Raw genomic sequence first — 27,874 nt, 5'->3', positions numbered from 1 at the left:
AACGAGGGGGGTGTAAACTAGGCCCACAGGGGTATCTTAGGGAGCTCTGTTCCTGTTCCCTGACCCCAGCTTCAGTTGTAGCAGCTCTGTTTCTATTTGACATCCTGTCCTTCAGTCAAGATACCATGTAAAAGAGTTGTGCAGCTCAAAACACACAAACAAGTGAACCAACATTACAGAAATGCTCAGAGTTATGATGACACTGAAATTCAAGAGTTTCATTGTTTCCCCTGATTTTTGCCACTGGTAATTGGTTGGCATCCTGGATACACTTTTTCACCAAGAGTCAGCCTGCCATTTTTTTATATTGAGGCTTTTCATGCCATCTCCCCAAACTATTGGTCAGGGTGTTTCCCTTAGGAGGATGCACAGGTGGTATAGGTCTGAGGCCAGCCGATATAAACATCCCCTCTGAGGTTCTCCTACTTGTCTAAGAGAAATGGAGCAAAGTATGAGACACATCCTGGAGTGACTTAATAGTTAACGAGTTTGGGCAAGTCTCTTAAATTCTTCAAACCTCAGTTTTCCTGTCTGTGAACTGGATCTAATAGTGGTCCCCTTTACAGGAAGCTTTTGTGAGGTCAGCAAATAATTTGTCTCATGGATTTAGCAGAGGGCCTGGCTTCCGAGGAGTCACCCTCAGCAGTTGCAGGTTGTTTTGCTGTCAGCTAAACAGGACTACTCCCACACCCCTTCTCCTGACCCCCCTGGAGCAGGACTCCTCTCTTGTTGCTTTGGCTGCGTCTGCCATCGTGTCTTCCTCAGTGGGAATAAACAGAGAGGACCAACAGCCCTCAGGGGTAAGGGAGGCGGGAAAGGAGAAGGCTCTTGATAGCGCCGAGCCCTGACCAGCTGCCGGGCTGGTTTGCTGCTGTCTGACACAATGAAGCGTGTTGACTTGGACACCACCAGGCATGCTTCATTCCCATACATGGGCCCTGTGTCGCCTCTGTTCCCCCTGATGTGTTTCATTTGCTCGCATGAATCTCCTGATTGCACATGGTGAGGAGGTGGCTTTCTAGTCAATTGCTGTCATCTCCCACTTCCTGAGCACTTGGAGGTTCTTGCCACTGTTTGATAAACTACAGCTGCTCACTTGGGATTACAGAGCAAGTAATGTCAAAGTGTATTGGTCTAAAAGCTTCTAGCACTGCCCCCTTATCCTCAACACCTCCCTGAAGAAACTTGGCAGAGTTAACATCCTTAGACAGAGGGTGTGGGCGAGGCACATTTGCTTGTATTGATTGCTGGTATTTGTAACTTCCCTTTCAACCTTTTTGGCAAATATGAATTATCAGTATAATAATAGGAGATCAAGGGTGAATACCAACAATAGTAAATAGTGCTTCACATTTGAACTTTAAAAGCTTGTGAGGCATTTTGAACTGGCTGATAATGAAAAATATTAGAACAATAAGCCACAGTCTAGCTTTAGCAAATTTCCACATTATGCTGATTTAGCTTCAGAACTGCCTTATTGCTTTCTTATTTTTGGGAAAAACAAAACATTGCAGATACAATTAGGGTCCCTTGGGAGTTCTTCCCAATTTCATTCATCTCTCCCTTCCCAAAGTTCCTCAATTTCATGAATTCACTGGTTTTGTGATTTTATTACATACTAGTGTACTTCATAATCATTGAAAAGAATTCATTTTGAAGATTTTTAAACTTAAACAAAATGATATCATCATGCAACTTGCTTTTTGTTTTTTGTTTTTTTTTTGCTCAACATTATGATCTGTGATACATTCATTCATCCATCCAGTAGCTGTAGTTCTAATCTGAGATTTGTCCCAAAAAGAACAATGTGGTTTTATATCATAAAAACTGCTAGTGGTATGCTTATCTGGTCAAAGAAGGAAAAAAATGTGGGGGTGGAGAAATAAAGCCCACAGGGAAACACCTCTGCTTAGTTTTCTCCTTAAGGTTGGGGTGGTAATGGGTGTGTTAGGAGCAAGGAGAGACGGTGAGAGGAGAAAGGGGAGTGACTTCTCATTTCCAGCAAATTTTTTTGAATGAGGTGATACCCCAGTTAGAGACCTGAGACCTCAGTTGTATTAATGGATGGGTTAATGTAGGAAAACAGCAATGTCTACATTCAATGATCTGCATGGCCTCTGATTCTGTTGCTAGCTGGGCTGTGTGACTTTGGTAAAATCACTACTCCTCTCTGGGCCTTAGTTTCTCAACAGTAAAATTAAGAGTGGAACTAAATAATCTCTTAAATCCTTCTATCATTCATTTTTCTGTAATTATTGTCTCTTTATTTTTATTCTTAATATTCAATATATTGAGATGCTTTCTCTTTTCTTAATTTAAAATTCGGCATCATTCATTCTATTCCCTCACTTCTCATTGGAGGTTCTTGCCACTGTTTAATAAACTACAGCTGCTCACTTGGGATTACAGAGCAAGTAATGTCAAAGTATATTGGTCTAAAAGCTTCTAGCACTGCCCCCTTATCCTCAACACCCCCCTGAAGAAACTTGGCAGAGTTCACACCCTTAAACAGAGGGTGTGACCCTGACCAATAGTTTGGGGAGACCAATAGTTTGGCTATTGTAAATAGTCTCTGTCCTCATTGTCACAAGATCACAGTCCTCATCGTCACACTCACACCCCTGGATTGCCATACAGCTTTTTAACTGTCCTCTCCCTCTCGCCCTTCCCCATCCCTGTCCTTCCTATGCCACCCCAGGTAGAATTTCTGCTTTTATTATGCCACACCCATGCCCAGAATGCTTTCACGGCTCCTTGTTTGCTTGCTGTATCCATTCTTAATTCCTCTGCTGGCATTACAATGCTCTCCTTATCCTGACTCTACCATATTTATCAACTGTAGCCCTATGACTAGCTGGCTTCTGATGCTTGATGTGCAGGCAAAGCTCACCCCCTCTGTCCCCATGTGGCTGATTTCTTTTATTGGTAATCCTGCTTTCCTCCCATCCATATAAATCTGCCAAGAAAATTAAAAGGAAGGCATAGACTAGGGGATAATATCTGATACTTTTATCCAGAACATAAAAAAAAACTCTTATAACTCAGTAATGAGAAGGTAAACAACCCCATTAAAATGGGGCAAAATGTTTGTACAAATATTTTCGTTCATAACAATGCATGGATGGCAAATAAGCACATAAAAATGTTAACATCATTAGTTATTAAGGAAATATAAATTGAAACAATGAGATAAAATGGCTAAATTATGAAGACTGATAATGTCAAGTGTTGGTGATGATGTGCAGTAGCGGGGGCTCTCTTACATTGCTGATGGGAATGCAGAATGGTGCAGCCATTTCGGAAATTTTTTAATACAACTGAATGTTTTTTGAATTGAGTGTTAGTAACTTTTCCTGACTACTACTACTACTACTACTACTACTACTACTACTAATGAAACTAGCTTACACCAAAAGTAAATTACTGATTCATAAATGAAAAGTCTAGGTGTTGTTTGCTTTAGACATGGCTGGGCCAAGGGATTCGAAGGATGTTATCAGGAAGTTATCTTTCCTAATTTTCTACTGTGTTGGCTTCAGCCTCAGTCAGGGTTTCTTCCTGTGGTAGCCCCGCAGTTTCAGGGTATTATATTCATATATTCAAGTGCAGTGGAAAGAAACCTCTCCCTGAAGATTGCTGATGAGGGCCCTAGACTAATTCTCCCTGGCTTAACTTTGGTTCCATGGCCATGGCATAGCATAATCAGACTGGCTTGTGCTTAAGTCATGTATCTGCTCTCGGAGCTAGGCATGGAGTCAGCCCCACCTGAACACATGGGCTGGGTTGGCATGGGTCCCATGGCTGATGAAGAAGTCAGGGGTTGAATCCAGGACTACCTGATTGCAGAGTATTTGTTCCTAGCCATTCTCTACCCTTGTTCAGTGTTAGAAAACAAAAGCATGCCCATTGCAGAATATTTGGAAAGTGAACATAAGTGTCTCAAAGCTGATTTAAAATGACTCAGCAATAGCCACCGTGGGCCTTTTGGGTTATTTCCCTTCAGCCATTTAAAAACATATCTTTCTTCCAACCTACTTTATTCTATATGATAGGTTTTTGTTGCCTTAAATTTTCTCTGGTTCTCTTTTAAGGCCCAGCTTAAGTCTTCAAATTCCTTTGTGTTGAAATGCAATTCTACATGCAAAAAAGCTCTGTAGACTGTAAATACCTGTGCAGCTATTAACTGTTCTTTCCATTATAGAGCTCACTTTAATTTTCCAGATTCCTTACTGTTTCTCCAGAAGTTGCCCTCTAGTTTATGGGTCTGAAGGCCTCTGGGGAATTGGCTCTTTCTCCTCCAGAGTCACATAGTCTAGAGGACATCAGAATCCCCAAGATGCTAGTTAAAAATGTGTGCGTCCAGACCCCTAGATATTCTGAGGCACATTAGGTAGAGAAGGGCTCCAGGGATATTTTTAAATTCATTTTTTATTAAAATTTACCATTCATACAGAATTGTGCATGAAATTGTATATGTGAATTCAGCTTGGTGAATTTTTACAAGGTGAATATATCCATCTATGCTGCTTCCTGTGATTGTAATTCATTTATTCCCATTGCTCTTATTAAATACAAAATTCCTATTGTATTTAATTGCATATAGTACTATTTACTATCCAGTCCAGTGTAGGTGGACATTTGGGTAGTTTCCAGGTTTTGGCTGTTACATATACTGCTGCTCTGAATATTTTAGCAGATATATTCTGGTGAACATATGTATGTATTCTTTTTTTATTTATCTAGGAATGGAATTGCTGAATCTTAGTATATGTGTATGTTCACCTTGAATTGATACAAACAGTTTCCCAGAGTAAGAATTTCCAAACCATATTCTCATAATTCCTGTGTATGGGAGTTCTAGTTACTGTGTATCCTTGTAAACATGTGTCTTTATCTGTCTCTCTCAGTCTCTGTGTGGTGTCCCACTGCAGCTTTAATTTTCATTTCTGATAAGCTTGTGAAATTTTTCATAAATTTATTGGACACTTGAATGTTGTCTTTGATGAAAAGCCTACCCCAGCCTTTTGCCAACTTTTTTAGGAGGTTGCCCACCTCTTTCTTAAAGATTTTTAGCAATCTTTATACAACTGGACTCAAATTCTTGCATGAATATCCATATTCTTTTTCTTCTACTTTGTCACCTTTCACTCTCCTAAATGCATCTGTTGATTAACAAAAGTTCCTTATTTTAATGTATTCCAATTTATCCAGTATTTCTTTTGTGGGTAGTGGTCTTTCCATTCTGTTTAGGAAATAACTGGCTACTTCAAGTCACACAGATATTCTTCTATATTTTTCCACAAGATTTTTTTCTTGTACAGGCAACTTTTTGAAAACAAACATCTAAGTAATTCTGATGCAGGCAGTCCATAAATCACGTTCTGTGAAACTGAAATTTTCTGCTCTAAACCTCACACATCCTTTATGAGCTGCATGCCCCGGCCTGTCCCCACACCAGGTCTGCCCTCCTGGACTTCCTTCTCCAAGATGGTCTGTCCTCATGGGCCCTCACCAGCCTCAGGCCATTGTCTCTCCTCCTGCAGTCTTACAGTGTGGACACACTCTCCAAGCTTGCTGGAGCCAGGTGTCACTGAGTGGCCGACAGGCAGTGTGGGGACTGTGGTGGCCAAAGAACAAATGCTCCATGGAGGGGCCGCAGCCACCCAGCCCCAGCTGACCGCTGCCACACGAGGGCCCCGGGCTACAGATCTTTCAGTTTCCAGAGCCAAGCCAAGCATTGGGTTGTGTAAAGTGCTCTGATTTCTCAATGATGTCAAGCAACTCAAACTGTGAAAATTCACTGTGTGGGGAAAGACAGAAAGAAAAGGGGAAGGAAGGGAGGGAGGGAGAGAGGATCTTGTGGATTTGCTGTGGCTTATAGGTGGGCAGGTTGCCACTGCAGGCACCATCCTGGGACCAGCAGCAGTGCCACCTGGGTGAACATTAAAAATGCAGAGCCTCAGGCTTTCAACTACTGAGGCAGAATCTGTACTTTACCGATATCCCCAAGGGATTCATACGCACCCTGAAGATTGAGAAGCACCAATACAGACATGTGGTTCTCAACGCTGGCTCAAATTAGAATTGTTTGCAGAACTGAAAAAAAAACATTCCTGTGTCTGGGCGGCACTACAAACCACATGAACCAGCATTTTCGGAGATGGAGCCTAGCTAGGCACTGGCATTCGTAAAAAGCAGCCTGGGTGACTCAAATAGGCAGCCAGGGCTGAGAAGTATTAACTTAGAGCAGTCCCTCATTTATGAGTGGAGAAAGTGAAATCTCAAAAAATGGACACATGAAATGTCTTGTCCAAGATTACGTAACTACTGTATGGGAGAATCTGATTGTGTTTAACCTCGAATCTCATGATTCCCGACTCAGTGCCTTTTTGCTACAGTTACTTTGAGTTCCTGGGGGCAGAACTTCAAAATGACCCTGTTTAGGTTCAGGGATAACTCATTACTGCCAGCTTTCCAATTGAACCCCTAACAGGCTTGACTGATGAAGAGCGGTGAGCTGATGGACCCTGCCTTCTGCCTCTTCAAGCCAAATCCATCTCATTCTTCCTATCTGTCACCCAAAAGAGTGCTACCTGCTCCCACTGTAAAGAAATAGAAGGTCCTCTGCTTGGGTCTCAGTCTTGCTGCACAGGCCCAGGATGAAGGCAAAGATTCTAGCAGCTAGATGAGGATTTGGGTTCAGCCTTGATCAGCAGTGAGTGGATGGGGCATGATGGCCCCGTCCCTTATCACTCTCAGGCTGTGTCAACAGAAGCACAAGTTGGAATGCAGAATCAGTACACCGGCTTGGCTCTCACCAGCACGATTTTACCATCAAAGAAACTGGGAGAATTAAATGAGTGACTCACCAATACTGGCTGAGCCAAGATTCCTAGCCTCTCTTTCTAGGACCAGGTAATACTCATAATGCGGTAAAGTCTTTGAGCAGTTTCATGGTAAAAAAGACAGAGTAACCAACAGTTAAGGACTTGAGTTCTCTTATATTTTGGGAATACCACAAAGGAGGCAGACATTCCTTCACAATATTTGTGAAATACCCTTCTATTCCGTTATATCCACCACCTCACACTTAATAGCTGCCCTTCCTTGTCTTTTCAACTCTCAGCCATCATAAGAACCTCCCTTACCCTAGCCTGTGCCATGAGCATCTTTCTTCTCTGTTTCACTCCAATTCTACAGCTGCAAAGACAGGAACCGAATAGAGATCTGGGGAGGACAGAAGTCCCATATAGGACTCTAGTGGGGAGACAGAAGGGTAGTTTAGGGACAATTACACACTTCAGGGCACTGATAACCATGCCCCGGCTACCCCCCTAGTGATGCCAGTCTCCCTCGCTCTGCTCCAGCACGGCCGCCGCTCACCCATTGGCCTTAAACCTTGCTGCAGTCAGATGTAATGACCTTGTAAGCTGAACATATAACTGAGTACCTTCAAGGTACTTAGCCACGGGACTCAGTCTGACCTGGAGTAGGAACCTGTATTTTTTAAAAATAAAATGGGGACACCCAGGCTGCTCCAGGATTGAGATACCATGTATGGCAGTTCTTTGATAACAGTTAAGTACCAAACAATTATAAGATAATATTGATAACAATTAGAATCCTCCATGTCACCAGCCCTGGAAAAAAACAATATCACTTACCAGAAACTTGTAGTGTTCACTTACCACGTGCTTACACTCTTACAAATGAATCTTTCATTTGATCTCCTCCAGGTAAAGAAACTCCTTCCAAGGATCTGACCATATCAAGTGAATTTATATCCTCATCTGAAGATAAGGAAAAATGTTTCGTGCCACAGAACATGACCCCAGGTATCTAAAGCTCAAAGGCAAACCCTGTTTTTTAAAAAAGATATTTTCCATGTAGGATACTGTATTACTCCCTTATCTCTCTGATCTGCAGGCTCCCTCCCTCTAATTCTTTCTAGGCACCCCATCAAATGCATTTTTGTGGGTATGACCTTGACTGTGATATTGATTTGCTCATAAATCTTCCAGTGCTCTCTGTTGCCAGCAAGATTAAGTTAAACCTTCTCAGGCTGACACTCAAAGCTTTTCACAATCCGGCACATATTGGGAGTGCCATCATATTTGCTATGTAGAAGAGAGTGTGTTGTTATTTCAATTTTTAAGGTGCTGAAAAGCAGGGGAATTTTTTAAAATAATTTTGTGTTCTACATAGTACCTAAAAGAGTCCTTTGTACATAGCTGGTGCCCAGAAAATGTTCAGTAGATAAATACATGAATAGTTAAATAAATATGTGGAAGTCGCATTTGTATTCTATACAGTGCCTAATAGAGTATATTGTATGCAGCTCGTTCTCAATAAGTACTTGTTAAGCGAATGAGTAAGTGAATAAAGGGTCAAGTATGTAAGCTAACATTGGTTGAGGAGAAGAGCATCTGTATGAATCTTTCAGAAGCAGAAAAAGATTTGGAAACTGGTGTGAAAAAAACTCTTACTCTCAATACACATTTCTTGCAAGGTTTCCCTTAAGAGGCTGTCAGAGAGAGCTGTCCTCAGAGGGAGCTGCACCTGGGCTGCCCCTTGTACCAGGCACTGGGGATGCACCTGTACATGGTTCAGTGTCTGTGGTACAGCAACAGGGGCCGTTTTTTGAGAGCATATCACGTGCCAAGCAAGTGCTATGTGATCCCTACAAGGTTCTTCTCCGCTCCAGGAGGTGTCACCAAACTCTCCATTTTGAAGGTGACAAATGGCATTTCAGAGAGGGTGGCTGTTTCTGCATACAGTCACTGGGTGATGACAAAGGGACTCGAACCCCAGTTCTTGTTCATGACCACCGTGCTCCATTGCCCCTCCAGACATGTGCTTCTCTCTGGCACACAAAATACAGACGTGTGAAAAACGTTGTAAAGGGCATAAATTATGTAAATCAATATTGTTTAAATGTCTTACCAGATACTTTTTTTCCCAATTTTAAATTCTATCAAACTGCTTGGCTGACAATGAGGAAAACCTTGCCCTCTGTTTCATGCTATTGTGTCAATCTGCTTATCTGTCTGTCAGCTTGGGCCCCCCCTTGAAAAAGCTGAATCACCATCTGTTGTTCCATGAATGCAGTGGACTCAGCATTTGCCTTATCAATGCATGAAGGCCAATGAACAATGGGTATGTGTAGGTGGGACTTAACCCACCAAGTCTGAACTTGTCCATCTTTCAGCATTTTCTGCCATGATGCTCTTTCCAGGAAGGTCATGGGACGAGAAGGGGAAACTCGGTTCCAGCTGCCAGCCTCTCCTTTATGTGGAAGGATAGCAGACAGAATCAATCAGATACGTTATCTGTGATTAAATGACTGGTTATCAGAAGGATTAAACAAATGACAAAATGCACCTCACATTAAAACTAGAGCAAACTGGATTTATTCCCCTCTTCTGGTGATGCAGAGGGCACTGTAGGATTCCACGGAGGCCCAAGGTGTGGCTCTGAGTGTCAACTCTCACTGGTTGAGATCTCAAAAGCATTTTGCTTATTTAAATCCAGGTCTTTTGAGTTGCATATCCATGGATTCACCTGCTTGGGCAAGAGTTTCACACTGAAGGGTCTGTCCTTCATCAGGGGCTAGAAAGAGGTTCTAGAGGGGAGTTTGGAGCAGTCTTTGGAAGGACAGGTGAGATAGGCTTGGTGATGAGGAATCACAAAATCAGGGTCAAGGTTAATTACAAGTGTCACTGCATGAGGGCAGAGAGCAGGGATTGGAGTACTGGGTGGGGGTGGGGTGTCTGGGAGGGGCAACACCTGACACTCATTGGATTTATTGAACATTGTGTATGTACCAGGCACTGGACACAAGGCTTATGTGCATAATCTTGTTTAATAAGCCTCTTAAAACTCCTGTGGGACAGGTACTCTAAAGGCCATCTTGCTAATGAGAAACATCAAGAGCAGAGAGGTAATTAACTGTTGAGGGTGGTGCAGTGAGGGAGGGAGGAGCTCAGCCTTAAGCCTGGGTTTGTGTGACTCCTCCTCCCTGGGCTTCGCCTCCTCCTGCAGACCAGAGCTGACCAGTGAGGCTGCTGGAGGGCCAGATGGGACTGACGAAAACAGAGGGCTTGGCTGAGGTTAGAACACCGGCCCGGGAGGAACGGACTCGGGCCAGGAGCGGAACAGACAGCTCCCCGAGGCTCACACAACCGTCAGGTCAGTTGGGTGTGCCGCGCTGGAGCTGGTCTGCAGCCATAGCGCTCGAGGACTTTCAGGTTAAAGTCAGGCCTTTTAAAGCTAGGAGTCCAGGCTGCCTCGTGGGCCCAGGCCAGCTCGAGAGGGGCCGTCCCTCATATGCTCAGGAATTTGCAAAGGCCCTGGCAAGTTAAGGCTAGAAGAGAGACCTCCGCCAGGTTGTTCCCTCCGGTGCCTTCTTGGTGCCTTGTGCTTGGTACTGATTAACGGAGTTGCTACTTACTAATTAAACAAGACATGGCAAAGTGCAATCATGAGATGAATTTCCTCAGTGTGGCCTTTTCACCAACTCTGTCCAAAGGTGTTTCCCACCCTCCAGCTGCTCCATCACTCCGTCTGTTACATTTTTGTAAAAAATTTTACATTTTTTAATAACACTTCTCTCCATCTGAAATTATCGTATCCATGGAACTGGTTACTTGCCAAGAAGAAAAGCTCCGTGAGAACAGGGACCATGTCTATTTGGCTTTCTGCTGTATCCCAGCATCTAAAGCAGCTTCTGCTTGCCAGTGTTGGTGGAAAGGATGTGTGCTTTGATTAAATGAAAGATAGACTTTAACACACTAACCAACTACCCTGACAGACATTAATAAATGCACCATCAGGAAGAGGTTAGAGAAAGGTATGTGTGTATGTACAATGCATAATATAGATTATTACATATTCTAAATCTGACATATACATACATTTCCAATAAACATAGATACATTAGTATTAATTCAAATCTCTCATAGACCATCCACAGGAGGAACTACATGTCCTAGCTGGTTCCGTGTTGCCACTGTGACCTCGGTGCTAGGCAGTGTAGGAATAAATCTCTTCCGAAGAAGAAATAACCAACCTGAATGCAGCAGCTGCTGGGATTCCAAAGACTGTCCCCAACTGCCTCTAGAATCTCCCTCCAAATGGCCCCTGATGAGGACAGCCCTTCCATATGAATCTCCTTGCCATGCATGTGAACCCACGGATGTCCTGGATTCCTCTAATTAATGAGGATGCGCCAATTTAGGGTTCAGGTGTGGGAACCAGGGGGGGATTCACCTAATTCTTTCTGCTCCTTGCCTCTCCAGCCCGACCCTTTCCCTCTGTTCTCTCTAAGATCTGGCGCTCCCCTTCACTGTGAGGAGCCGCTCCAGGAGGTGTGTGAACGGCCGCTTGCAGGAAGCGGCCAGGAGGCGGCTCTGGGCACTGGAGAATGAGGACCAGGAGGTGCGTGCGCTGTTTAAGGTGAGCGTGGCCTGAACGGGGCAAACTCTGAGCTGCCTCCTGTCTGTCCACCGTGGGCTCGCCAGCGTCCAGGGCGGCGACAGGAATAAAACAGGCCCTCAAGAAAGCCTCTGACTGAACAAATCAGTGGATGAAAATGCACACATTCTCTGCTCAACAAGAATGTGCAGGAACTCAGAATGGGGCGATCCCTGGAGTTGCAGCGTCAGAGGAAACTGTCAAATTTGTCCCTATTAGTTGTGTGACCTTTGGCAAGTTACTTAACCTCTGTAGAATGGAAATGGTACTACCTAGCTCAATAAGTATACTTTCTTTAATATGGAAAATTTGAACTTTATTGTTTTATTATTGTTATAAAACATACATAATATAAAATTTAAATATAAATAATCTTAAGTACAATTCAGTGGCATTAAGTGCATTCACACTGTTGTGTAATCATTACCACTATCCTTCCCAGAACTTTTTTATGATCTCAAACTGGAGCTCGGGACCCACTAAGCAATAACTCTCCTCTATCCCTAACCCTCAGCCACTGGCAATCACTAAGCATACCTTATTTTAAATGCCCAAATTACCAATCAGTGTTTAATGACGATAAATAGTAGAATGAGAGGAGGAAAAGACAATAAAGTAAATAAACCAGTTTCTCATCTTTCTTGGTGGGTAGAAGGGATCTGTCAAACTGCTTACAGGTTAGGAGGGCTCCCTAGGAGAACTGAACTCAGAAATGGTTGCAAGTTGTTACAACTAGAGGGGGAAGAAGGAGACCATTACTTAATATGATAAACTAATGTTCTAGTTATTTTTACAGTCTCTGTATTAATTGGATATAAATGAAAGAGAGAAACAGGCTCTACTCATCTGTCATGTAACAAAAATGGTCGTGTCTGCTTTGATGGGTGGAGCAAGCAAGAGGGTCGTGCAGAGAGCTTGGCTCCATGCTCAGGTGGGGGCTGGCACCCCCTAAGAAGTAGATAAAGTATAAACAGTAGTTTGCATTTTTAAATTTCCAGAATTCACAAACTTGGAGGCGGTAGATGCTAATTGGCACCGTGGAGTTTCTTCTGATGTGAGTCGCTGTTGGCACGCCCGAGGGCTGGGTGTGGCTGAGTGCCCCTGCCCGCTGGGCTGCGGGGTGAGCTGGAAGCTTCCGGCCGCCAAGGCGGGGAGTGCGCCGGATGGACCTCAGGTCCAGTCAAGACGCCACACCCTCCTCGCCACGTCTCCTGCCTGGGCGCCACACTCCTGGGTCACCGCACAAAGGTGGTGCCACTTTCTAGGAAACCCGAGGTGCCGTTTGATTAGAAACTGCACCGCTGTGTTATGTATCTCCAAGAAAGCAAGTGAATACTGCCAACCAAATATGATGCCAGGCTTCCTTACCTTGTATTTCCATAACGGCTAAATGTGGTAAAAGCGCATGTAAGAATGGATTAAGTATTGTGATTATGTTCTTTTCACAGGGATATGGTGCGAGTTGAACGAGGCATTACTCACAAAGCTCTTGGCGAAGCGCCTGGCAGTTAGTCAATTCCCTGTGAATCAGTTTTCGCCCTGAACCCCTTCCCTGACTCCCAGGACCTACATCCTGCAGGGATCCAGGGCCTCCCGGGGCCTGGCCTGGGAAAGCCGCGGGCTCGGCTCTGCTGACCTCAGGGGCTCCGCCTCCGGGTCCTCATCTCTTGTCCTCCCCAAGCTCCCCGGAGAACAGGGCTCCGGGATTGACCTCGGGTGGCCATACCTGGCCCCGGGGAGAGGGATGACCTGCCCACCACATGCTACAGTCCACCCAGAAGCTTGGACAGCAGTGGAGAAAGGGTTTAGGGGAAAACCAAGTATGGGCAGTGATTTCGGCCAGCTTTGCCAGGGATTTCAAAGAGGGGAGGGGCTTGTAGGCCGAGCACATGGATTGGCACAGCCTTTCTGGGGCGCTTTGCCTTCCTGCATTTTAGGTCTGAAAATGTGAATATCCTTGCATTTCTAACCGCACCTCTCAGAACTACTTGGGTAAACAATCAAAGATGTGTACAAAGATTTAGCAACAGGATGTTTATTACAGTACCGTCGAGGATATTAAAAAATTAAAACAACTCAAATATCTGACCATAAAAGAATTTCAAGAATTAACTATGTTAATGCAGCAGTGACATGTAACCATTAGAAATGATGTTGATGATTTAATGATACGGGAGATGGTTTATAAAATATTGTTTAGTAACAAAATAAGATTACAGAACAATTTGTGTAACAGGATTCTACTTATACATAAAAAGTTACATAGAAACTCATGTATAGGAAAAAAGATTCCTAGTTAATACAGGAAAGTATTAATATTGGTGATTTCTAGAAGGGATTGTGGATGATTTTTATTTTTGTGTGCTTTGATTTTTCTGTTTGCCAGCTTTATAAAAATAATTAGACTTGGAAGCAGCATCAAATGTGTTTCCAAGGTGCCTTCTATGATTTACCCTCCACCGTTCCCAATAAGCCTTTTCTTTTTCTTTTTACACAAAAGGTAGTAGAACTATACACAGTAGAACTGCACACAGTTCTATAGCCCAGTTTATTTTTGTTGTTGCTGTTGTTCCACTTTGCAGCGTATATTTGGAGGCTATATCAGTATACAAAGAGTTTCTTCATTTTTTTTTATAATACCATACAATATAATACCGTAATATTCCATTAAATGGATGAACCATGATTCATTTTAACTAGTCTCCTACTGATGGACATTTAAGTTGTTTTCCTTTTTTATTTTAGGTGATGTGAAAACCAACGCCACAATCAAGAAACTCATGCAAAACATTTTGTGCTTGTGTGAGTGTGTTAGGACACTGTCATCCCAGGCTGACCCATTGTTGTCTTTATTCAGGACCTCTCAGCCAGGTTGGTGGGTATCCAGTCCCAGAAGGCCCAGTTCCTCATCACCTTCAAAACCATGGAGGAAATTTGGAAGTTCTCCACTTACCTGAACTTAGGTAAGACGAGGGGCAGGCAGATGGAGGAGCAACTATGTATGTCACAGCTCAGCCAATTTGTAGGGCTTGACATTAAGGAATGGGTCTGGTAATTGAAAGAGGTCAAGCCTTAACATGGATGGTTAACTTTTTTTTTTTTTAGATATCACAAACTGCCTGGAACTAAATCTATCAAATACTAATTCTTACTCTAAAATGCCACCATGTGCAATACTTCTTTGTTTTCAGGGAGAGACTTCTTTCTTAGGTTATCAACCAATCAGCAAACAGTGATTGGTCACCTACTAAATTCAAAGGACTGAGGCAGGTGCAAAGTTGATGGTTTTTTTTTTAAAAAAAAGAGGAACCAGTCTTGAATAAGATCAAAGTAGCTGCTCGACATAGTAAAGTTCCCTGATACTTTATCCCATGCTTCTGGAAAAGAGTAAAAGAAAGAGATGAGAGAGTTACCTGCTGGAGGGGCCTCACGTCACAGGGTTTCCTAGAGGGTAAAGGAGTCACCTTAGAGTGCAGCACCAGGCCCGCTGGGATGGGAAACAGCTCGCTTCTCCACTCCACGGAGAATGACTCCTGACAGGGAGATGTCGAATCCCAAGCAAATGCAGGCAAAGCAAGAGGAGGCCACTTGGACTGACACAGGCTCTACATCTCCCAGGAAATGCTGGGTTCCACGTGACTCACACAGGAAGCGACCTTGTGCAGGGGAGGGTCAAGATGGCTCCCAGCCAGACGGTGTGACTTCTCCTCTCGCAGTGGTGATGATTCCACTTTCCACATCACACGTCTTTTGTGACCATCAGAGGCTCTCACTATTCCAGGTGTGCTCCAGGGACCTGCAGCACTGGCCTCATGTGGGGCTTGTTAGAAAAGTAGAATCCCAGGCCCCACCCAGATCTAGTGAACCAGCATCTGTGTTTTAATAAGGTCCCCATGTGACTTGTGTGCACATTAAAGTACAAGAAGTACAATTACAAAAGATAAATGAGGCCCTAACTAGGTACAATGGAAAGTCAGAAAGCAAAGAGATGGGTTTTTGCATCTTAAGAAAGAAAGTTCAAAAAGAAGCAAAATTGTCATACAAATAATTCACATTTACAGGTATGTTTGAAATGCTAGCCAGAACTGCAGTTTGTATAGTTTCTAGTCTGGTATAACAGGGAGAGCTTACTGGGCGTGGGTGAGGGAGAGGGTCAGAGTAGGGATGTAAAGTGAATCCTGATTTCCTTGCGGCCATGGAGAACCCCCAGCCACTATGTCCTCAGCTACAAGAATGTAAGCCTCAAATCAGGAGAATCGTAAGGGAAAACCAAGAACTCACAGAGGCAAAATTGTCATCTTGGAGATTCCTCCATGGATATACTTGAAAGAAGTAACTAGGCTTAGTCACTCATTACTCATTTATGAAGACCCGATAGATGTTAAAAATGGTAAATATTTTTAAATGACTTACATTTCCCAAATGACTTCTCAGGCTATGTATCTGTGTGTCTGGAGCATCTCCTCTTTGACCACAAGTACTGGCTCAACTGGAGACTGGTGGAGGACACAGAGATCCACGTGTCTGTAGATGATACACACCTGGAAACGATATACCTGGGACTCCTGATCCAGGAAGGTGAGCATGGAGTAGGGCTCTTATGTGGACATTTATTATCAGAGTACTTAAAATAATTAGGGTACAAAGAGAAGCAAAACCAGTGAAACATGAAAATATTCATGAATGAACCCACCTGTTACAATATTACTCCAAATATCTTTCTCAGTGACATCTCACTGATATCACATGAACAGCTGTGTTGGCTGGTCTCACTGATGACGTTAGAACCACAGGGGGAGCTGTAAAGAGATGCCTGTGCCAAGGCTCCACCCAAGCCAATGAGATCTCCAGAGGTGGGGGCCAGGCTTTGGGATTTTTTGAAAGTGCCCAGGTAATTCTAACGTGCATCCAAGACTGAGAATCACTTTTCTAAACATATGATGTCATTTGATTGTAAAATAAAACGGCAGATCTTACAAAACTGAAAGATTTTATGAAATGAAGGAAAATGGTGTTGGGGAACCGTGTGAAGCACCCACCAATCTATTTACAAGGAAGGATCCAATTGGGGCTACAGCTGACCAGTTAACAACTGGTGGCATCACAGACCCACTGAAAGAGTCAGATTTGTATAGAATATTGTGCAAAATGAGTCTCTTTAGGAAAACATTATAAAATTCACAGATGAAGGAATTTACTGTTCTACTGTAAAATTTAGTTGGAGAAATTATATTCACCCGAGTCAACTTTATTTACTGTTTGTTGGTCCTAAGATTAAACATGAGGTTGCAATTTCAACTGAAGTCCTACTGAATGTACTTTCGTAAGTTTTCCTTTCATTTTTTTTCAAGGGGAAGTCCCAATTAGACCTTACTCTCACAAATTATTCAGACTTCAGGTGTCTCTTTTAAGTGAGTTCCTCGTCTGTGGCTTTTTTATCCTGGGAATACAAGCACTTCCTGTCCTCTGTGTACTTTACTCCCAGGAAGGAAAGTGTCTGGGCTCAGCCTAGGAAGTTTACATTGTGTGATAATTCCCTATTCATTTCCTGCTACTCCTTGCAAGGGCTTTTCTCATTGCCTCCAGGCCACTTCTTCTGCAGAGCCATGTGCTCCGTGCCTCAGCCAGCTGAAAAGGAAGGAGAGTGCTTGACACTTTGCAAGAATGAGTTAATCTCAGTGAAGATAGTCGAAGGTGGATCCGAGTGGGAAGGCATGTCCTTGGTGACGGGTCAAAGGGGCCTGGTGCCCGTGTCGGTCCTGGAACCCCTGCCACTCCCTTTCCACCAGTGAGTAGCCGCCTGCATCCTGGGAGAAGTTCTGCACAAAACAGAGTAGGGATGCTCGCACATGTGGGCATCCACAGTGCCTGGGAGGGGACAGGATCTGGGTGGCTTTTTGTCTTGTTATTTTTTCCACCAGTCAAGGTTTGCACGGTTTGGTGACACTGGAGACGACTCAGAATTTCAGAAGGACCTTGTCCCTAAGAGGGAATGAACTGCCTGGTCTCTGAGGCAGGGTCTGTCATGTAGGGCCTGGGGACCATTTGTATCTGAATTACCTGGGGATTTTACTACAAGTTCAGACCCCCTGGCCCTCCTCGGACTCTCTTGGGGTTGCATCCAGGAATTTGCATTTTATGTAAGCTCCCCTTAAACATCAAGGGATGTCTTTCACACTAAATTTGGGGAATCCCTGCTGGGAGGTACTGCACACTCCAGTGGCGATAAGCATGCTCCTGGGCCATGGACCCTGTGTGTGGCTGTGGGGGAGACTGACGGTGAGAATGGAGAGGAATCCCTTTCTAGTTATTTAACTGACAAACTAATTGCAGAGCCAGAAAACATCCCAGGCCTATTGAGCTCCTCTCCTTCTGACAGTGCCCAATAAAGAGTTAAAAAAAATAAACATTTGCCACCATTACGGTGAGAGTAATAACAACAATACTTATCCTCATCATCATTATTTTAACAGACTACTCTGCTAACTGTTGTAATTTTCTGAAATCTGTGTTTGCAAACCATGTGTTTCCATTGGCAGATGGTTCCTAAAGAATTATCCAGGAAGCTGTGGCCTTCCCAGGAAGAGGGATTGGACGGGCTCCTATCAGATCGGTATGGCTGAGTTCAAGAATAGTCTTGTTAGCAAGGTACTGTTGCCCTGCCGACTTGCTTTTTCTGCGGGTTTGGAGTTAGGATGTGAATTCCTGTCTAGCCTCCGCCACTGGATTTGGAGAAGCCAGGTACAGTCTGGACCCATGGGGTTCCTTGCCTGTGAAATGAAAAGCCTCAATCCGAGGCCATAGGTACAAATGCCTGTGAAATGAGCAGAACACACAGATGCATGAGGGCAGGGATGGGCGATGTTCAGCAATGGTAGGGACCACAGGGGCCACGTACATATGCGAAAAAAACCCCAGTGTGTGCCAAATGTGTCTTGCAGCCTGCTTGTTTTCAATCTCTGGTGAAAACCTTTTCTGACTTCCCTTACGGCTTTGTGAAATAAATCTTGAATTTAAGAAGAGTAGGAATGCCTGGCACATAATACTCAGTAAATATTTATCGAATAAATGAATGATATATATGTATACACACACACACACACTTTTTAGGTAATCTCTATATGTATGTACATATGTGTGTGTGTGTACCCATACACAAACAACTGCAAGTATAGCTGTGTCTACCTGATAGAGAACTTGAATGTTTTCTGGGTATCTAGAATACACATTCTTTTCACCTTCAATCTTAGAGTCCCCCCACCACACCTGGCACAAAGTACAATTCTGTAAACTCCAAATCCAAATAACACTTTAAAAAATTTTTTTAAAAAGGGAATTAATGGAACCCAGGCATTGGGTCTAATCAGTACTTCACCATAAACAAAATTTTTTAGCTGTGTGAGGCAGTATGGCCTTGTGGTTAGGAACATGGAGCTGTGAAGTCTGTTCTGGGTTCAAATTCTGGCTCCACAACTTAAAAGTGATGTGACCTCAGCCACTTCCTTCGCCTGCCCTGTGCCACAACTTCCTCACTGGTACAACGTCACCATAAGCCAACTCCAAATGCTATGGAACTGACCTAATGGCGTCTGTAAGTCACTCAGTACAGGTTTCCTACATTGTAGATCCTGTTTGCCCACAAAGCAGTGGGAATTGCTGATCCTGAAGACGCCATCAATAGAAATGTGACCAAATATGCCAGAGAAAAAAAAAAGGTAGTAGCTCTAGCAGAGGAGCTAAAACAAGTAGAGAAGCCAAGGTGCATAAGGGCCACCCAGCACAGGGTCAGCAGACAGAAGGGCCACCAGAGCAGGGTCAGCAGACAGAAGGGCCAACCGGCGCAGGGTCAGCGGACAGAAGGGCTGACCAGCAGTGAGAGACTTAAGTTCTAGACCCAGCTGTGCCACATAAACTCTTTGGACAAATCACATACTGTCTCTGTGCCTCCACCTTCTAATCTATAAAAGCAGGGGATTCTAAGAGTCGCTCTACCTACCCTCTGGGGTTCCTGGGAGGATCTAAGAAAGCCAGCTTAAATCTATTTTGTATTCTGGACAGTACAATGCTCATGCGTATGTCATTACTAGATCCTGCTGGGCGATGACTCGTCAGAAGGGGGGTCTCCCAGACCCTTAGCAGTTTTGTGTACACCATGGATAGGAGGCTAATGTTTGCTGAGGGTTGATTAGGTTCCATGCTTTGTACACTTTATCCCTTTGACTTTTCCTAACATTCACGAGACAGGTATTCTTATTATCCCCATTTTACATTTGGGGAGACTGAGGGTCACGGTAGCCGAAGGAGCCAGACAGAAACGGAGATCCCCCCGGTAGTTCTCGTCCTGGTCGGAAGGTCTGCGGACCGTGACGAAGCGTCTGGCAAACCAGGCAAACTGGGAAAGCAAGTGAGACTTCCGGTGTTCCCCCTGCTCACTTTGCTCAGCGCTAAGGCATATCCAGCATTCTGAGATCCTCTCTCCTGCATTCGTTAAAAAGCCTCTTTTCTTTCATAAAATGATGGTGAGCGGATGGTGGTTCCAATCTTTGAATGTCCTTGTTTGGCAAAATTAAAAGCCAATTACCTGTGTCATTCCTACCAATTTCCTCTTTGGGGGAAGATTTTACAGGTCCTTGAAGTTCTGAAGTCTGGGAACCTGGCGTTTCCCGTCGCCCTGGACGCTCCTGGAAGGCTCGGCTGTCTCTGCCTTACGTGCCTGCTCTGTGCGCTCTCCCAACAGGCAGAGGGAAGTGTAAAGCCTTACGGGGACACGAGAGGGAGGAAAAGGATGAGCTGAATTTCCGCCAAGGGGAAAGCATCGAGATCATCGGCTTCGTCGTGCCGGGGCTTCAGTGGTTCATCGGGAAGTCCGTGCACTCGGGGGAAGTGGGCTTCGTCCCCACCAGGAGCGTAGACCCTGACTCTTACTCCCCAGTGTAAGTGTGACGGGGAGGCCTCTGGAATGCCCTGGAGAGGGTCCTGCCCCATCTGTGCAGGTTTGCAGAGGAGCTTCAGGGATGCACTTAGGGGAAGTGGGCTTCGGCCCCACCAGGAGCCTAGACCCTGACTCTTACTCCCCAGTGTAAGTGTGACGGGGAGGCCGCTGGGAGGCAGCGTGGCTCAGTGTGCGGAAGGCCTGGAGTCATCCCTGTGTGCTATGCAGGCGGTCTGGCCACTGGGTGTCACTCTGAGCCTGTGCTCCTCGGCGTCAGGTTTCTGAAGAAGGTTCAGCCTCTTCCAGCAGGTTCCCTCCCTGGACAGGTATACGCTCCCTAAGGCGTGTTCATTCCTTCCTCCGTCCGTCCATCCTCATCCCTCCCCACCCATCATCCATGCATCCTGTTTAATTAAGCCAGCAGAATATGGAGAGTGACATTTCTCAGAAACTGTTTGCTGAGTCAGATTTAGTCTGTGCCTCTGACACCCGGAAAAGGGATCCTGCTTATCCGTGGGAGCACAGGTGTGGGTTTCTTTTTTCACAGCACAGATTTCAACACCAGCTACTTATTTTCACAGCAACAGCAGCTAGAAAACCAGTTCTTAAAAGCTGTGAGAGGCATTCTCTCTGAACAGACTTCGTATTTACACGTTTGGCCAGAGTGATGTCAGGGACCTCAGAGCTCCTTGTGCTGACAGAAGGCCACATCCTTCCGGATTTTTATGCTTTTAAAAAATACTTGGGGTGTGTGTTTGTGTATGTATGTGTATTTTAATCAAAAAGCCTTTAGATATAACTGAAGACGCCTTTTTATGCTTTCCTGCTTTCATCCTCTGGTTCTGATTCCCACCCCAGAAGCAAACTCTATTTGAAGTGTGTGTATCTTTCCAGTCCTTCTTCTGATACATTTTAAAAATAGGTATTTGTTCATGAACAAAAAATTACTATGGTTTTCTGTATTTTAAAATGTGTATAAATGTTTTTCTGCCACTGGCCTTTTTTTCAATTGACATTGTAAGCTTAGGATTTATTCATATTTTAACAGGTAATGTTCATTTCAGTAAAGTGTTACTTAAAGAAAATTTATATACTTAAATGCCTAAATTAAAAAATAAGCAAGATTGAAAAGTTAATGTGCTCAAACTAGAATAAAGAACATAGGAAGGTAGCCAGCATTTCATAGTAATAACATTAAAACAATTTGTTTCTTACATCCCTTCCTTCAGTCTTCATGTTGTTGATTGGTGTCTTCTTTATAATTCTATTTTTTGTGGCATCCATTTGGCTGATGAGAAGCTTACTATTAGTCTCACAACCATTTATTTGTGAGTAGACAGCTTTTTTTCTCCGTTTTTTTTTAGGTTTTGAAACTGATGTTTTGCAATTGTACTATGATATGTCTAAATGTGATGTATTCTGTTACATATTTATAATATGCTGCCCACTTCCTTCTTAATAATGTATATCTGTTAGTAGTTATTGTGGCAAACATCAGTGAGTTGTAATTACTCTCAATCTCTTGTCCTTGTTTGCCTTGAATATACTTAAAAATATACTCATAAATGATAATTTAGCTCGGTTTAGGATAACCTGCAAAGGAAGTCAGAGGAGAAAAATAACTACAAATATAAAATTTCTTATATTTTGCCAAGGTTATGTCCATTTTGTTTGTCTTTTGAGAGAATTAGTTTTTCTTTTGTTGATCATCTTTATTGTTTCTTTGTTTCCTATTTCATTAGTTTCACATTTAACTTTATTTTCTTTTACTTTGTTTTTATTTCATTAACTTATGTTCTTATCCTTTATTTTTAACTCATGTCATGAGTTGAACAGTCAAGTAATAGATAATTGAGCCCAGAAAGAATGATTAGGAGCAATAGAAAACCTGAAAAGACCTATAACTTAAAGAAATGGAAAACATGCTAAAATTATATTATTTTTATTTATTTTGCTCAGGACTGGGTGTACTTCTTTAATGAAAGACTCAGGTCTTTCTTCAATTCTGGAAAATTCTGTCATTCTCCCTTTGAACATTGCCTCTCTCTCATTCTTTTTAGTCTCTCTCCTGGAATTCCTATTAGAGGTATGTTGGACTTGTCATTCCATCCTCAATCCTGCTTAATCAGTTCTTTTATATTTTTTATCTTTTGTTACTCTAGGCTACATTCTTTGTGATTTCCTAGGAACAATCTTCAGTTTCACTAATTCTCTCTTTTGCTGTGACTACACCTGTTTAACTCCCTTATGTAGTCCTAATGTCCATGCTTTAATTTTCATTTCTAAAATTTATATTTTGCTTTTTTTCATATGTGCTTATTTCTGCTCACAATGTTCCATATTTTCATTTTAAATTCTGATCATTCTTTTTATTTCATCATTTTAACCATGATTACTATAAATTAATCTTCAGATTGTTTTTATTTCTAGTTTTTGTAGTGTTAATTTTCCTATTTGTACATCTGCAGGCTTTTTTTGTCAGTAGTTCATTTTCTTGTGTGATTTGTAATTTTCTTACTTGAACAACTTTTCAAAGGTTTAAAAGATTGTCTTCGCAGTTCGGGCATTTCCCTGGAAGCTTAGGAACTCAATGATCTAGGGCTGGTTTTTATTTTTAAGTTCTCTGACTGCAGTACCTGCATTGTGCAGTGCAAATTCAGATCCCACACGTTCTAATGGTTTGAGTTCAGGTGTTTGATTTTTTTCCAGGTGCTCAGTCACATAGAAAGTATGATCTTGACAGGCAAGTTTTCTAATCCCCCTCTTTAGGGAAGTTGCAGGCCTTCCAGACTTCAGGCCATAGAGAGCACAAAGCTCTGTCTGAGCTCGGTTCAGCTTCCCTGACCCACACGGGTCCAAAGTCACATCTCTGTCCCTGGGTGTGTTCACAAGGTGAGCCCCAGCCTGACGGCCAATGCTTCGGCTGGAATGTGCTGCCACCTGCCCAGGGCCTCTGGGCCGGCTGCTCTCACTTACCAACTTGGCTTAGTTTCTCCCTTTGTTTCTGGCTCCAAGGAATTTCCCTTTCTTTCTTTAAAGTTTTAAGTATACATTAAAATGTTTATCTTTGTCACATTTCAACCAGGACTTGTCTGTATACGGGGAAGAGTAGCCCTGTATGGAACACTTCATATTTCTGCCGTATGCCCTACCACATTCCATCTGACCCCATTTCCTTGCAAGGAAAGCCCTGCTGTAATCTGTCAAGCTTCTTGGACTCTAAATACCTGGGACTCAGGACATCAGCAGGTCAGTTGTGAGGCAACTGATGCAGAGGCAGAAGACCTCAGCTTTACCACTTTCTATCTGTGTCATTCTGAGCATGTCACTGAATCATGCTGAATCTTCATCTACAAATATGGATAAAAATACCTACATCACAGGGTTATCATAAAGAGCAAGTGAAGTAATAAATTTAGAAATGGTTTGTAAATTGTGAGCGTTCTATAGAAATTTGGGGTCATATAATTCTTTTTCTCTCCAATGAGTTCCTTTGTAGATTTCAGTTAGATGTCCTTTTGAGGATGGACACTCTCATGGTGCTGGGGAGAATCTGGAGGTCAGACCAGAGAGACAGGGGTTCAGTAGGTGTTGTAGAAGAAAGAGCCCTGGGCCAGATGTCAGGATACAGCTTCAGTGCCAGTTCTGCCACTAACTAGTGGTGTGACCTTGAGCAGCTCATATTAGCTACTAGTTTTCTCATCACTGGCTTTATCTGAGCTCTGGGGACAAAGGGTTAAGTGGCAGACCACAGCATTCCCATCCCCATCTCCCCCTCAACCCTGCTTTAACTAGAGAAGCCCCTCTTAACTTACATCCTGCTCTGTCGCCTCCTAACCACTGACTTCATTTTCCTGTGCCTTTGTTTCTTCCTCTGTAAAGAAGGGATCAGAATAGTAGTTCCATCATAGGGCAATTGTGTGGATTGAATGGGATAACAGTGTCTGATTCATAATAAGCCCCTAGAAGTGTTAGCTGTTGTTAACTCTTGGGCTTCTAAGTTACTTTTATTTGAAAAATTGATCTTGAGGTTAAAAAAACACACTTTATTTGGAGCTGAGAGAGATCTTAAGAATCATTCAGATACTGGACTGAATACTTTCTAAGGCACTTCTGATTTTCAAATTCTTTGATTCTGTAATGATCTCTAGTGGAGCAAATTAGTCTGTACAATAGAGCTACTGCAAAGGTTTCTATTACTTAGAGTCATTTCTTCCAGCCCTGGCCCAGCCTCTATCCACTTCCCACCCTCTAGCCTGCCATTTCTCTCTTAGTAATGCTCCATAATGCTATTATTCTGTGTCATAGAACCAGATGTCAACAATTGTGAAAGATCCCCTCTGACCCACAGTCAAACTTTCTTCATTGTTCCTCTAGATTGTGTCACCTGTCCCTAGTGTTTTCTTGAAATGACCTGACAAAAAACTTTTTTAGTGGTCTCTTTCCAACCCTTACATTTAGGGCTGCCAATTCTTATTTCTCCGATTAAAAATGGGCACCACGGAATCTAAAAGAAAGGGTTGAGAGAAGGGGCTTTGTTTTTCTCGGGAGATGGAGTTTTAACAGGAGGGGCGTTTTCATTCCCATTTGACCACTTCAACAACCACATAGCTTGCTTCTCCATGGACGGGACACTAACAGCTCTCCTTCCCTGGAAGTATAAATAAATACATCATACAACAGTGAGGTGAAAAGTCTGAGGTCAGCTATGGCAAATGGGTTGATGGCTTCTCTATGTCCTTCACCATGTACAAGGGTGGAGAGGGGACGGCCTGTGTCTGGAGCCTTGCACTGATCCATGTCCATGTCTTTGCCTCAATGCAGGAGCAAGAACTCCGCCTTTTTCAGTGATGAGGAAAGATGCTCTCTGTGGGTCCTGGGAAGTGACAGGAGATCTGAGTGTGCCGGCTTCCTCCACACGCTAGCTCGCACTGACATAGCATCTGTCTACCGGCTTAGTGAGTGTTTGTCCCTCAGTCCCTTGGAAAGCCCACGTTCCTCAAGATTAAGAGAGTGTTTCTAACTAGGAGTAGAATACCTCTAAAATCTAATCCCACGCATGAATTTGGGGGTATGACCACTATTCAGTGGATGACCGGGATCATATTGAATTAGCAGCATTTTCACTTTAGATTTCAAATAATTCTGAGGTTGTGTGGGACTTGTTGCCTAGAAACAATGAGATCAAATGAAACCAACTCAGCTATAGAGCATGGAAGGTCAGCCGTATTGAAGATACAACATAGTCTCAGAGAAGAAAATGCCCTGATTTGTGTTAGGCCCCAAAACTTCCTTCAAGGGCTGAAGTAGGGCTAGGTCCCCAAACATAAAGGTGGGGCCATAGAATGTTACAGCAGAAAGGACCCTAAGCGATGATTTCTCCTCTTATTTTACAGATTGGGGAACTAAGGCCTGGGCCAGGATAAGAACTGCCCTTCCCCATTTTATAGGCAGGACAATCCCTACTTTACCACACTGCCTGGGTGCAGAATGACATTGAGCTGTTTGGTGGGTCAGCCTTGGGTGGATGAGGGGCCTCTGAGCCTAGCAGTTTGCAGCAGCATCTGACTGAATGAATGAATGACACTCTTTTCTTTTATTCTGGGAAGGAAGCATTTTCACCCACTGACAGTGGTTTGAGGAAGGATTCTTGTTTCTACCATTTCTTCAGTGATGGTATCCACTCCTGTGTGGCCAGATTTGATGGGGCACATTTCCTGGGCATAGCCAGAGATTCTGCAGAAGGGCCCCTCGGGCCAGCTGTCAGTAGCAGCGGCGGGAGTTGAAGTCTTTCTCCGTGCACAAGGAGCACTGCGGAGAGCACCCAGCCCAGGAGTCAGCTCCGGCGCTGCAGAGCCTTCTTGCCCCAAGCAGATCACACTCCCCCTCCCCTGCCCCCGCCAGGCTGAAACAGGAAGCTGTAGCTGAGGGTACTGCCTGGTAGGCAGGGGCTGAGGTCTGAAAATCAAGGACTATCGGGTTGTGCCCTGGGGCAGAGTGGCCCACAGACGTGGATCCCAGGCATCTTCTACCTGCAGATCCAATTGTTGGGAGAGATTAAGGAGCAGGTCCCAGGGAGCCTGTTGCCTCTTACCTGGAGACCAGGAGGGCAACTCTGCCGGATGCAGGGATGCACCTCATGGTTGCACAGGCTGAAGGGGCATCCCATTGGCAAGTTCCAGCTCCCCCAAGGCCTGGGGAAAGAGCACCTATCTCTGATTCCTCCTTCTGAGGGAGCACCGTCTTGACCCTCATGTACCATTTGTGCTCTCAGTAGTCCTGACCCAGAGAAACTGGCTGCAGTAAGACTGGCACTTGTCCTCAATGTCAGTGAGGGCCAGGGTGCGTGGACAGCTCTCCAGAGCCCAGATCTCTAGTTCTCCTGGGTTTGGTGGTGGGCCTGTCTCCCTTTAGGGGAGCTACAGGTCTCAAGGGTCTGTAGTGCCACTCACAGAAGAAGCCGTCCCCAGATAATAGCAGACAGAGGCTGGACTTGGTGAGGGGGCCTGCTGTTCTCCAAGTTCACTGGAGAACTTAGGGTGAGGACACAGGGGGTGGCTGCTTCTTGGCCAGGAAGAGGTGGCATCTTATCTCCAGCAGCCCCTGTCCTGTGGAGCAAGAATGTGGCCCCCACCTCCACTGGGCCACTTCAACCAAGAGGGTTCACTTGCTGGCAAACCTCAGGTCTCTTCTTGGTTCCCAGCAGGGCTGGTTCCACCTTCGTGACATCAGGGGGCTGTACGTGGGCACCCTGGTGTCTGTGAACCCTTTTTTCCCTCTGACGGTGCCTTCTCGGTCTCCTTCGCTGGCCCCCATCTGCCAGCAAATGCTGATGCTCTTTGGGTCATTCATAGCTGCCCCCTTTTGCCCCCCAGGATGCTTTGCTTTCCTTCCCAAACGCTTCTCCTGGGACTTTGACTCTTCCTCATGACTTGCTGTGGGTCACAATCTATATTTGCAAGTCTAAACTTTTTTCCTAAGCTCCAGATCTATTCCATTCTCTGCCTAGAGCCCCTGCAAGTACCTCAAACTCAAGATGCCTAGAACTGTGTGCAAGACTGTCTCTTCTTCCACCTCATCCCACTAAGTTACTTCAGGGAACAAAACTAGGACCCTTGCCCAGATGCTTCTTTCCTTTCCTCGTGATTCACATTTGGTGCCCTAATCCTCCGAAGCACAGTGTGTGCGCTACTGCGATGTCTGTTGAGTGGGCAGGTGATGAATGAGCAAGAAAGGAAGAAGGAATCCCATACATACAGAACCGGGCTACGGCGCCACGTGCCACAGAGAGCGCTGACGTGGCACTCTGCTCACCACTCTGTAGTAAACTTGCTGGGGGACTTGGGTTCCCGACTCCATCACCCCCACATCCCCCGCATCCCCCGACCTCTGGGCACAGAGCCCGTGTTCCCAGCTGTCTTTTTCCGACTCCGGCTCCCATGTCATCTTGGTTTCCGACCGTACAGGGAG

General features: G+C 44.2%; 1 protein-coding gene across 8 annotated transcripts in view; it reads left to right on the top strand.

Annotated features, from left to right (window-relative positions):
• Positions 1-27,874, top strand: part of SH3TC2 (SH3 domain and tetratricopeptide repeats 2) — a 48,646-nt gene that overhangs the window by 2,372 nt on the left and 18,400 nt on the right. For 5 of the 8 annotated variants that reach the window (XR_005029795.2, XR_005029796.2, XR_005029797.2 and 2 more), the window contains exons 2-9: positions 7,737-7,835; positions 11,327-11,454; positions 14,330-14,435; positions 15,907-16,050; positions 17,059-17,260; positions 18,012-18,085; positions 20,210-20,405; positions 25,229-25,362. Coding sequence is in view for 5 of the 8 variants with exons in the window: in XM_036910189.2 (XP_036766084.2) it covers positions 7,737-7,835; positions 11,327-11,454; positions 14,330-14,435; positions 15,907-16,050; positions 17,059-17,260; positions 18,012-18,085; positions 20,210-20,405; positions 25,229-25,362 (1,083 nt within the window). In the remaining 3 variants the exon portion in view is untranslated. Of the gene's footprint in view, positions 1-7,736; positions 7,836-10,041; positions 10,189-11,326; positions 11,455-11,485; positions 12,527-14,329; positions 14,436-15,906; positions 16,051-17,058; positions 17,261-18,011; positions 18,086-20,209; positions 20,406-25,228; positions 25,363-27,874 lie in introns of those variants that run through there. The other 3 variants (XM_036910191.2, XM_036910194.2, XM_036910192.2) reach the window with 3 other exon arrangements.

This window comes from Manis pentadactyla, chromosome 13 (genome assembly GCF_030020395.1).
Source record: "Manis pentadactyla isolate mManPen7 chromosome 13, mManPen7.hap1, whole genome shotgun sequence".
Taxonomy (NCBI): domain Eukaryota; kingdom Metazoa; phylum Chordata; class Mammalia; order Pholidota; family Manidae; genus Manis; species Manis pentadactyla.
This window is presented reverse-complemented; position numbering and strand designations above follow the sequence as displayed.